Source organism: Lepisma saccharinum, chromosome 19, assembly GCF_977018435.1.
Source record: "Lepisma saccharinum chromosome 19, izLepSacc3.1, whole genome shotgun sequence".
NCBI lineage: Eukaryota > Metazoa > Arthropoda > Insecta > Zygentoma > Lepismatidae > Lepisma > Lepisma saccharinum.
The window spans coordinates 15,629,806-15,642,873 of NC_139247.1; the positions used below are offsets into that span (position 1 = coordinate 15,629,806).

The following is a 13,068-nucleotide window of genomic DNA, read 5'->3' on the forward strand; positions in this document are numbered from 1 at the left end:
TCTTTAATTTCAGTTGAATCTGACCATTGGTAATAAAGTTGTATTTTTTTATTTCTTTACCCGAGGCTCGGCCTCTTCTCTCGGGAAACAGGCTAGTCCTTCGCTCTCTGCCGTCCAAGTCCCGGTGAACAGTCACAATCCAATGCATATTATTGCTTATTACGATGATTAATTGATTTACCTTATATTTAGCAAGATTTTATCGTTATAACCTCCATCGGGTATCGAACCCGGGACCCTAGTTTACAATTCGACGACGCTACCACTGCGCCATCGGGGAGACCTACGTAATGATTAATATCTTAGGTACTGTATACCTTACACACCTGGCTAGTCAACGCGGTTTGGAGTGCAATTCATTTTATTAATTTCTGTAAAATCCTTCCCAAAATGACAACATTTAGTCAAACGTGTGTGTCATATTTGTTAAGCAATAACTTTTCAGACCATCTTTATCAAAGGAAGATTTTTCTTCTTCCTCCTGCAGCAGCTGCAAACAAACCCAAACAAACCCCATTCTGAGACTACAAAAATTGATCATTCCATCGGCGAATTGATCTTCCTAAATTTCTTTTTTTCCTTTTGGCCTGTAATTTATTCGAGGAAAATGGTTATGTGGCATCCTCAGAACATATTCATTCACTTTAACTGATATTTTAAAATATATACACCATTGTTTAGACCTTCCATTTATATCTTCACTTCTAATTTTGCCTCGTAAGGCTTACAGACCGCAAAAATTTCATTTGTGAAAAATTTATTCTAGTTTTATCATGTTGACGAAGAGTCAAACATTCATTTGAAATTATGTTGTGGTATCTAATTTGAATTTCCTTTCTCATTTGTCTTCCAAAATTTCATCCCAAATTCCATTTAATCAATTACATTTTATTACATTTTTCTCAACATCTTTCTGATGTTCGAACTGTGAAATGCGGCTTCCGAAATGTATAAAGTCTTTTACCTGTTCAATTATTTTATCGTTTATCACTACAGTAAAACCTCGTTAATCCGGACTAATGGGGGAATAAGTTGACCGATTTAACGAAAGTCCGGATTAACTGAAATAACCTAAAAGAACAATAGAAAGTGCATTAAAACTCCGTTTTTAGCAACAAAACACGTTTATTATGGTGTATTTAAAGGACATAGGCCAAAATACACTACAAAGTACAGTACAAAGTCTGCGGGAAACAGAATTTCATCAGTGGTTGACTGCCTTTTCTTTGGGAAGTTCTCTTGTTGACTTCTAGCCACATTTAAAACCTTGCATTCTGCTTTTTTCTTCTCTCCTTGTGCCTTTCCGGATTAAGCCAAGTCCGGCTTATCGGGGTCTGGATTAACGAGGTTTTACTGTATTTTCAATTTAGGAAGTTTCTTAGGGCTTTTTTAAAACATTAAACACATCTAATAGCTTGATTGTAAATTACCAAATAGGAAATTTGAGAAATGTGCTACGTCTCCGGATAGGAGTATGAGAACTCTTCTACGCCCAGGGCTTGTTGGGTTTAAGTGAAGGTCTTAATATCACATAATTAACGTTTTATTAAGAGTAATAGCTTTTTCTAGAAACTAGTTAACAACACACCGGACTCAACACGTGAGACACTTCCTCTGGGATATTTTACACAAGCCTTGCAGAGGCAAATGTTTCTATTAAATTTCGGCTCTGCTATTTTCAACAACAGGTAATAGTCACAAGATTACTCACATCAAGCCTTGAAATAACACAAACTTAGACTTACATTAATGTCATCTTTCATTTGTTTTTTGATAACCCAACAGTAAGAAAAAAACCTCTATATTTTGCCATCGTTACAAACTCTCTTATTATTGCGGAGTTGCCAACCTCGCACAGAAAATTATCATACCTAAATGTGTGATAACACTAGATATCTTCTATGATCATACAGGCCCTCCTATACGTGTGATAACACTATTAGAAATCGTCTTTGACCATACAGGCCCGTGTTATACAATGAATGAATAACATTGAGTCAAACGAACATGTATTAAACAGAGAACTAACAAGTTTTTTGCTACGATGTAACTTGGGTCGTTGCAAATGGTTATTCTAGTTTTAGATATTCACCAATCTTCAGACTGTCTTATCTTTAACCATGTTTGATCCTAATATCTAGATGGGCAAACTTCTAAGAATCTGATTTTTTTTTTTAATTTTTATGTTTATTTATCCCAGTTTTTTGTCTTCGCATTTGGCAGGGAAGGTACAGCAACCTCGCCATTCCCTATCTTAGGTTCGCCCTTGCTTCGGTGCATAGAAATGCGTGAAATGCCATGGAAGCGAAAGGGAATTGGAGTGCAGAGGCCTGGCAACACTGCTCTCAGGATGCATCTAGGTCAGACGCTGTTATGGTTGTTGATGATATCACTCGATGGTAACTGTTGGGTAATTTGTGCCTAATGAGCGTTGTAAGACTTTTCTGCTCCTTCTCCACGCAAACCTGGAAGAACAACAGAAAAGATGAAACAAAAACTTGATTGCTTTACATACTACTTTCTCCCGACACTGAACTTCGGGCAGTTTTCAAACAATAACTTTCTCTCGTGAACAAGAAAGGAAATATGAATGCGATTTCTCGTGCTTTGTGTAAGTGATTTGTATAAGTTGAGATAATGGAAAGGAGATTGCTTAAGAGACAATGACGTCAGAAGAGTTGTCAGTAATACGCTCTTCAGTATGTCCTCTTATGTGCCCAAGAAACCAGAAAACTTCTGTAGTTAAGTCCGAATCACACGGAACTGGATATCCAGTAGGAATGCCCTAGTTGGCGCTGGACTGGCTACCCATTTGCTAGTTTTCGCCTCATATGATATTTGTTACTGTACTTGTCGACAGTGGCGAAGCTCCTATGAGGCTTTTGAGGCTTAGCCTACCCAAAAAAATGTTGAAATTAAAATGTTCTTATACCCTGTAACAATCAAAGTTCGTTAAAACGAATTAAACTATGTAATCCGAACGTTTGGTTCCGCTGATCTCGTCAGGCAGGCCAGAAAGAGAGAGCGCGTTCGGGCCGAACTCTAAAAGGCAGCTATAGCGTGAGCTCTGTGTACTGGGAGGGGAGGGGAAGGGGAGGGGAGGGGACCGCCGATTCGCTGGGTAAAAGCGGCTAGCCTCAGGACCAAACCTGTTGTGCTTCTTCTCGTGCAAAGTGCGTCCGTCGTTCACGCGCTGCATTGTTGAATGTTAATTTACTTCAAGTGCATCCGCGCGTGTGTTTGTGTGTGTGTCACATAGTGTATTTATGTTATAAAAATATAATACTGTGAAATTGTGTTGGAAACTCTAAGATGATTTGCAGTAAAATAAATGTAAGTGGACAAGACTTCGTGGCTCTCAGATCCTTAACCTACGAAATATTGGACACACTGACTGTGCAACTGGAAATACGTTTTGGAGATCTTGAAAAGATAAAATTTGTTGAATTGGTAGACCAAAATAGCTTTGGGGAATATAAACTACATTTTCCTGTGATGAAATTAATTAACCTTCTGTCCACATATCCATTTTTCAACAAAGAACGATTAAAAAATGATTTAAAGAATATCTGTGCTGATGAAGAAAAGCATTTACCTCCTGCAGACCTTCTAAAATTCATAGTTAGCAATGATCTTCAAACAATCTACAAAGAAGTAACACAACTTATCAAGTTGGTCTTGACATTCCCAGCTTCCTCCGAAAGAAGTATGAGCACCCTCAAGAGAGTAAAAGAAAAATATCTCTGTAATTCAATGAAAAATGAAAGATAAAGTTCTCTCAGTCTCAGTACAATAGCCATTGAAAAAAAAACTGGTTAAAGAACTTTCTATTGATCAAGGCTTCAAGCAAAGAGGAATTGATACTTTTGCGACCAACAAGAATCGACGCATGAACCTGCTGTATAAAAAAAATATAAGCAGATTTTTCAGCCTACCCAGTATTTACGCCTTAGCTTCGCCACTGCTTGTCGATAGACTTTTGTTTCCATAAGACATTGCGCAGAGCAGACAATCTGTAAAGATGGACGAGCAATTTGAAGAATGTAGGAGAATTACTGCTTTTTGCTTCTTTTATTAAACATTGAAAAAGAAAAGTATGGACTAGATTGGCTCGAAAAAATACGGTAATCAATGCGTACCGAACAAGCTTTTTAATGAACTCTTGGTATGCATATTCGTGGTTGGTTTACATTGGTCGAGTAAACGGGAGAGTTACTGGGACGAGTTACTGGCCTGTCTACTCGACTCGACCCTTCTATGGCGAGTAGTTGTTAACACACTTTCTACTCGACTCCAGCAAAGTGGGATAGTAGCTGCAGCTGTTTGGTGCTCTTTTCACAGAATGAACCCATCGACGTCGTTGGCGATTCAAAAAAAAGTTCTGAAACTGTTTGCACACTTTTTTCCACGAGAAATGAATACAATAATGCACGAGGAAATGTCTGGAAACAAAACTAATTTCCTTGATTTTTCTATTTTCGATCGTTCTTGGTTGTTGTTTTTCTTATTTTTAATTTTACTTCTCCTACGCCAAATACATCAAGTCTCACTCCTACACTTATAGCCTCGTACGCCCGTAGTTTATTTTGTTTGTTCCTATAATCGACACGACACAAATTCCATGGACACTCACACAACACAGACTCTATACTGTCCTCAGAAAGCGTTTACATTGACCGAGTGGTCTGTCGAGTTCGCGCGCGAATGAAAAAAAATCGATGGGAGAAGAAGCAACTCGGTCGAGTGGCTGTCCTTCGTGGACGGCCACTCGACTGTCCTGACTACTGGAGCGAGTACTGGCTCCAGTGCTCTCCCCATTTGTTTGCACGAGCAGAATAGCTCGCTTTACTCTACTCGCCCCAGCTACTCTCCCGTCTACTTGACCAATGTAAACCAGGCTTCATACATGAGATTCGCAGGATTCATTCACAAAAGCAAAAAATATAACACTAATAATAAGGATTTTCATTTTCAGCTAATCATATTTGTCAGGTACACATCTCATCGCTTTGCATAAATATCTAAATATTAATGAACTGAACACGAATGCACTGCATGTCATCTCTTCACTTTTCTTTTTATCGAGAAACGAACAAAAACAGCCAACACTCGGAAACCACAGACAAAAAAAACTCTCCTTTGCAAACTTACAGATTATCTTCACATGGCCAAACTTTGCTTTGATTGGCTGTTCCACAGAATCCAGTCGAGGAAAGCCAGTAGCAATTAGAACATGTCCTATTTCTCCAAGCAGTCAGCGAGGCAGCCATCACATCCGGCCAGGTAGCCAGTTCAGCGCCAACAAACTGGATATCCAGTTCCGTGTGATTCAGCCTTATACAATTTCAATTAGCCCCGTCAAGTTGGAATCCGACTTTAGAAACCACAACTGTTTCATAGGTAAAAGTTTTGCACCTTTTGTTCCACAAAGATCAAGTTTTACACCCCTCTCAAATTACGGTTATTTACGATTGAATAGTCGGGTTACAAGTTGACGCTGGAACACGACTTTTGAATTTGAGGATTTTAGCTAGCCTATGGTTTTGCACTCTTTTATTCCACAAATAAAAAGTTCTGCACCCATGGTAAATTGCCATGTATTGGTCTTAAGCGTCAAGTTGAAACCCGACTTTTGAATTTGGAGGTTTCGACTAGCCCGCAGTTTTGCACCCTTTTGTTACACATACAAAGAGTGTTGCACCCTCTTCCACATTACGGTAAATCGTGATTTATTATTCGCCTTCAGCGTCAAGTTGGAACCAGACTTTTGAATTTGGGGGATTTGACTGGCACATAGTTTTGCACCTGTTTTGTTCCGCAAAGAAAAAGTTCTTCACCCTTTCAAAAATACGGCCGGCCTCAGTGGTGGAGTGGTTATCTCTTCATGCTACGACGCCAGGGATCCTGGGTTCGAATCCCGGCCTGGGTATGGGTATTCTTTTGAGTGTCCGTTTATCAGCTTCATCATATCATCACTCATCCCCATCTTCGCGATTAGCCAAAAGTGGCAGAAAAGCGAAGCAATATATATCAAATCAATCAATCAATCCAAAATTAGGGCAATTCGCCATTTATTATTTGTTGTCAGCGTCAAGTTGGAACCAGACTTTTGAAATTGGAGTTTTTACTAGCGCATAGTTTTGGACCCTTTTGTTGCACAAAGCAAAATCCTACAACCCTCCCAAATTTCGGTAAATCGTTATTTATTATTCGTCTTCAGCGTCAAGTTGAAACCAGAATTTTGAATTTGGAGGTTTCGAATAGCACATAGTTTCGCACCCTTTTGTCCACAAAGAAAAAGGTTTTGCATCCCTCCCAAATTTCGGCAAATCACGATTTATTATTCGTTATCAGCGTCAAGTTGGAATCCGACTTTTGAATAGTGATTTACCGTAAATTAAGTTAAGAGAGATACAATACTTCTTTTTCTTCTTTGTGGAGCATAAAGCTGCAAAACTTGTAGCTATGAAATAGTTGCAGGTTCCAATGTCGGGTTCCAACTTGACGGGGCTGTTTCGACCTAACGCGGATCTTCACACGAGATATGGATGGCTATATTAAACGAAACTTTTTTCCTTTTCCTTATGTTGTTCTTCGCGTTTTTACTGTTTTAGTATCACAATAATCCTTTTGTGCATAAAATATCTGTAAGCAAATGCTTTATAATCCTCAATATACATTGCAACAACAAGAGCAAAAGGGTGAATGAAACACCAGAAAACAATTAATCCTACTGGCATAGAGTATAGTTTCTTAAACAATACGAACAGAGCCAAGTTATTTTTGACTGTAACAAGCATTTTTTCTGCTTCTTCCACAGGTATTAAAGTGGCAGCTACAATTCCTGGGGGAATCTACACGGATCTTCAAAATGCTGGTGTTCTCAAAGGCGACCTGTTCTACCGTTTCAATGACGAGGAATTCCGATGGGTCTCTAAGGATAACTGGACATATTATAGATATTTTGATGGTTAGTATATGTAAATTTATTTTAAGCACTTTGGTAAAATAATAATATTATAATAATAATTTTCGTTGTTAGAACTGTTAGGTTTCCAGTCCCTTTCCTTTCACTTCTAATTCCTTGATTTAACTTTTCTTGTACCAAATTAGACCATGCAAATGGTGGCTAGTGACCATCACCTTTTTCATGAGGTAGCGAACACATATTGGACAGGCAGGGAGATACTTGGGTTAGTGAACTTAGATATCCTGAACTTAAATGACGAGATATATCCCTGGCTCTGATCTCAAGGTGGGATCTTAATCAGTAATTGCTTCACTTTTACATAACTCTGCAAGTGTGATTATACTGGAGAGTAAGTACACCCTATGGTTGGTTGTCATGCTGGGGCACCAAATTTGAAATATATTGGGTGGGCTAGAATAACTTATCTCTCTTTTTCCTTTCTTTCTCTCTCTCGGGAGAAAGAGAAAGAGAGAGAGAAAGAGAAAGATAAGTTCACAATATAATTCATAAATCCCCTCCATTCCATGTGTCATGTTAATAATACACACCAACAATGCAACTTTACTTATTTTTTTTATCTGTAATTTACTGGATTTCAATAAGCAATCTGCCACGAATCACTATAACAGATATGGTAATAATAATAATAACAACACAACAAATTATTTGGTAGGATGGACTCATATAAATTGGAACCACTGTTGGCATAGATCGAGAGTGGGCTGAAGAAACAGACACAAGGTCATGAGTAATTCAAAGTAAAGGTTCTTCTATGGTATCATACAGATTGTTCACACAGAACCCGAAATGTGTCAATTGAAGCAGGGAATGCATATATTTTTTTATTTCAATAACACATTAAAGGGTGTGCTGTTGATGCACAGGATGCACTAAAAGTGATGCATCTTACATGCTAAGATGCACATGTCACACTATATATTCCATTTGACGCAATAAGTCGATTTTAAACACACTGAAATTGCAAATATGTATGCATCCTTTGATGCACTACAGTGAATCAAATTTACTTTAATGCACATGCTTTGCGGTGTGTACCCTTCATTTGTTAAAGATTTAAATGGAGTATTGTTTTTAACACTCCTCACCTTTTTAACTGAATTGCATTATATTTTTGTAAAAGCACTTATTAGAACTGAACTTTGAATGAATGAATCATAGCATACTTATTTGATATTCCTGTTATTGTATTGTTGTATTGTTATTGTGAAAAATCCAGTGTTTTCCATTTATGTTTAGGAATTTATGTTTTTGAGGCATTCCTTTAGGAAGTGAAACTTAGTTTTGCATGTTTGTTTTAGTGTGTGTGCAAGAGAGAAGAGTAGCATGTATATGTGATGGATGATGTTCTCGGTATTACATTTCTCCAACACATTAATGTTATTGTAAAATGTATATTTTGCATTAATGCACAGTACAAAAATATGAGGCACATTCATCAAGTTCGTTCCCAAGCAAACAAAATAATCAAGACACTGTAGAAGGTAGCATTTCTCCATTTAGGACCACAATACATTATGTCTGACAACCTTCATCTTGTATTTCAGAATTTGTATGAATTAAGCACACACTGCTTCTAACATGTGTATGGAGGAGGCAATACTTGGAATTTTTCAAAGATTGTTTTTTGCTAGGCTAGGGATACATTTCTCATTGTTTTAAACATCTTTTTATACAAAATAAGAACTTTCTGTATTTTGGGTGAACTGTCCCAAAAGAAAAATCCATTAGTAAGCACAGGTTATATTTTTTCCAAAATATCGTTTCTTTAAACCCTGATAAAGAGAAGAATGCTTCTTGAGATTCTAATCATGCAGCAAAGCCAGCTTAATTTTTCAATTAAATTATTAATATGTTTGTTCCCAACAATTTATGGATCCACCCTTGATCTAAAAACATAAAACACCAAAACCATGTGGCAATATAATACAATAATAAATTCTTGGTTGCTAAGCACATAAGGTGTTACAATAAAGAAATTATTGAATTAACAGTAATATTTCTCAATATAAAACAATGGAACATTCACATTTATACTATATTTACCACAATACACAATACGCTTTGAATTGAAACCAACAGACATTTTCAGCTGCAAATATCAATTCATTTCATTTAAAAATTAAATGTCATTATTGGTATACAGAAAATTCTGTTGTATTTTGTTTGAATAAATTGGGTGTCCAATTAATGTACTATCTAGTGGTGTATTCTGAGCCCAAGTTCTGAACTACCTCACTCAATAACATATGTGGTTCTAGATAGAGGGATCGGCCCCTAGACTATCCTTTGTTTTGGACCCTTCAGTCATCATCATTATTATTATTAACAGTTTTGTTATCATGGTACTTCACTTCCACTAATTCCATGCTCTGTATTATAATAACATTTGTAAACTTTAAAAAATATAGACACATCTGATTAAAAAAAAAACATGAAGGTCAATAAACTTTGACACTGACAACTTGACGTAAAACCTGTTTCCAATAATCACACTCTTGTAAGTACTGTTGATGGTAAGCAGAATCTACTTTACTCAACACACTTTCACTCATAACATATGTCTTTATGAATTAGCGATATTCACTATTATTCCAATGTTCAGTTAGCCGTACAGAGTTTTTCAGTCACAAAATCCTGTATGAAAGAATGCTCATCACGTTGAAATAGTTTACAAGGGATACAGAAAAAAACTGTCTTTCCATTTTGAATATATGTAGCATTCACTCGCGTTTTCGAAAAAAAACATCTGTTTCATGGCATGCTTCATTTGCTCAGGGTAAACATGCTTCTTATTTGAAAAATATAAGTTATTGATGTCATGTTCTTCTGGCAAATTTTGAATGATGTGAATCAATGTCATCAGAAGTTAAATAGAACCACAAGGAGGTTTCAGATAGATTTATTTTACTGCTTGATTCTATCTGACCTTGGGAAATTGGAGGGTTGACAATGTCACATCCTTTTTTCTTTTTTTTTGTGAATTGAGAGCTCTCTCAACCTGTGGTTCTGATTCTGAGGTTTTGATTGGAGGACTTGTTACAGTTTAAGCTGATGGGGCTGCTGAACAAGACAGATTTGCTTTATACACTTTCTGAACATACCAGGTATCCAAAAAAGTTCATGCCGTATATTGCAGTGAGAAATAAAGACTCTGTAATTTCTGGCAAATGTGTTTTATTCAGCAAAAGAAGTTCCTTCAGCTTCAATTACATGTTCCCAACGAGATTCAAGTTTATAAATCCCGCGTTTGTAAAAGTTCTGGTTTCTAGAAGCAAAAAATTGTCCTATGACCTGCGCGACATTATCTCGGTTTCGGAACTGTTGCTCACGCAAATGGTTATCCATGGCCAAAAGCAAGTGAAAGTCGGATGGGGCAATGTCCTAGGAGTAAGGAGGATGAGGTAAAATTTCCCAACCAAGTGTGTTGATTACCTCCTTGGTCGCTTTCGCCGTATGAGGTCTAGCGTTGTCTTGAAGAAGGATCACTCCTTTCTTGTTGACTAGTGCTGGCTGCTTCGGAAGCAGTGCAGCTGCAACCCTTTGCAACTGGGACGAGTACACCTCAGATGTGATGGTCTTGCCATGCTCTAGCAATTCAAAGTGCACAACACCAGCGCTGGTCCACCAAACACAGAGCAGAACCTTCTTTTGATGAATGTTTTCTTTGGGAGTCAATGAAACAGAACCAGGAGACGACCAATGATGTTTTCTTTTGTGGTTACTGTATAACACCCATTTCTCGTCACATGTCAATATCTGGTCCAGGAATGGGGCTTTCTTGTGGCATGACAGCAATGATGAGCAAATGATGAGCCACTGGCGTTTGTTTTCCTGGGATAAAACGTGAGGAACCCACTTACTGAGCTTCCAAGTCTTCCCGAGGTTGTGCAGATGCAATCGAATGGTTTCATCCGACAATCCAAACCCTTGTGCAAGTTCTTTGCACGTTTGCTGTGGATCGCGCTCGATGGTCTCCTTCAGCAGGGCTTCGTCGATAGTGGCTTGAGGCTTGTCCTGTAGGCTCTCATCGCCCAATGCAAAGCGACTGAACCACTTTCGCGCTGTGCACTCACTCACTGATGCCTCTCCAAACGCGGAGCATATCATTCGAGCAGCAGCTGCAGCATTGCTGCCCAATTTGAACTCATACAGTAAACACGGCCGTAAAACATCCTTTGACACTGACATGTTCCCTTCAGGATTGTAGTTCCTACAGACCTGGTGTCTATGCGACCGACACGCCTCCCGACTCTGTACTGACTGACGGTTGCCGGGAATGTAAACTTTTAACTTCATCCAGACAGGGTTGCCAACACATGACGTTTGACTTTCACTTTTCGTTCCAGCGGTACGAACTTTTTTGGATACCTGGTAGAAATGAATTTAGTTTGGGTACTTTCTTTAGAATGTCCTGAAAGATGCTTTTCCTTTTCTTTTCGCACTTTTCGTTTATAAGATTCACTTGCACTATGCATTTTGCCAAACAACACTAATACCACACATGCATCAAAGAAAAAGAAATTGACACTACATAACAGTAGCAACATAGGCAGAGAACTGAGATACAATGATGTTGATTTCAACCATCAATATCCCTCCACTTGATTTTCAATTGTTGCCATTTAAAATGTTTAGCTACTGTTAAGTGACCTCACATAGCTTCCTTCGCTGTTTGCCACAGTGGCGACTCGTGGAATTTTTGGGGTGTAGGAAGTTATGTTAAACAGACCGAGGAAAGTTTTCGAAAATGCATTCAATTACACAGTGACATTTATCGCCTGTACCTTGGATTAGCCATTAGGTTTGTAATGTTAGCTGCAGGCCCTCCTTGCCTGTCATGTGTGGATTAAGAACAGCTCTGCCAATACCAACCTCCTGATAAGAAAAGGTGCTATTTCAACTCCTAAATTACGTTAAGTGTGATAAAATTATGCTAGGGTTTATTATTATTATTATTATACAATTAATATTAATTTACTATTATCATTTTCTGATGACTGTAGTAGTTTTAAGTTCAATTTTATTTTGTTATTTTGGAGTTGTGAACTGCGTCACTGATCATTTATTGTAGTAAAGCAACATAAGGAATTTCGACCCTTCAAAAAAAAAAAAAAAAAAAAAATGGGTTTAGCATAGTGTTTGAAAAAAGTTGAAGAAAATTCTATGACTGGTAAGCGCGTCCATTTGTTTTATTTATGACCTCCAACTTTCTACCGATTACCTTTTATGAAATGTTTCTCCCTTGTTATATCGAGGAGGATAAAGAAAAGATGAAAACAAGAGGATGCATCAGGGCCTGTAAAAGCTTGTCCCTGCTCGGCATACTTCCTTTTGTTTGAAATAAATCCACTAGAGAACTACAAACAAGATCTGGAGATTTTTTTAAAAATAATATTTCCTCAAAATATCTTCATTAGAATTCAATGTCACTGTTTCCCAGGGACGCCCCTTTTTGAGATGATGCTGGATTTTACCATTATGCCAAACACAGAGTGCTAGGTGCCAACGAAGTTCAAATTTTGCTTGGTTTAGAACCATTATGCTAGAGTTAACATCACTGTTGAGGTACCCATGGGAGCTTCCTCGTGAACCGTATAACTGGGCAACCCCCATGTACCCCCCCTATCTTGCACTGCCCCTCACCCATCTGCATGTAGGATGATGAGAAAGGTTCCTCAGCGGCAGGCAAAGATGGTCGGTTGTCTTTGGGCAACAGATCTGGAACAAACGGGTGATAGCTAGCACATTGACTCTTGACAGTCACGTAGCGAATCTTGATTGCGCTCAAATTTTATAATGCTCATTAAATTCTTAAAAAGTAGAAAACTGGAAATAAGTATAAATGAAACTGTAGGAAGTTCCTCACTTCCTACATGGAGGAATCGCCACTGGTCTGCCATGCAGACTTGCACTACAGATAAGGGTCTGTGCTTGCACTATGGTTAAAATACAGTTCTGAAAATAGGGTTATGATGTGAGAAGTAATCTAAACACTGGAAAATTCTTTCTTCTAACGTCTTTCATAAAATGAGCAAGTAAAAGGACTTGACATGTTTCATTTTGCTATTATAAGAATA

At 37.9% G+C, this 13,068-nt stretch overlaps 1 protein-coding gene across 1 annotated transcript in view; it reads left to right on the plus strand.

Annotated features, from left to right (window-relative positions):
* Positions 1–13,068, plus strand: part of beta-Man (beta-mannosidase) — a 176,446-nt gene that overhangs the window by 94,553 nt on the left and 68,825 nt on the right. Inside the window, exon 2 of the mRNA XM_083140766.1 lies at positions 6,821–6,970. Within this exon, the coding sequence (XP_082996892.1) occupies positions 6,821–6,970 (150 nt within the window). The remainder of the gene's footprint in view (positions 1–6,820; positions 6,971–13,068) is intronic.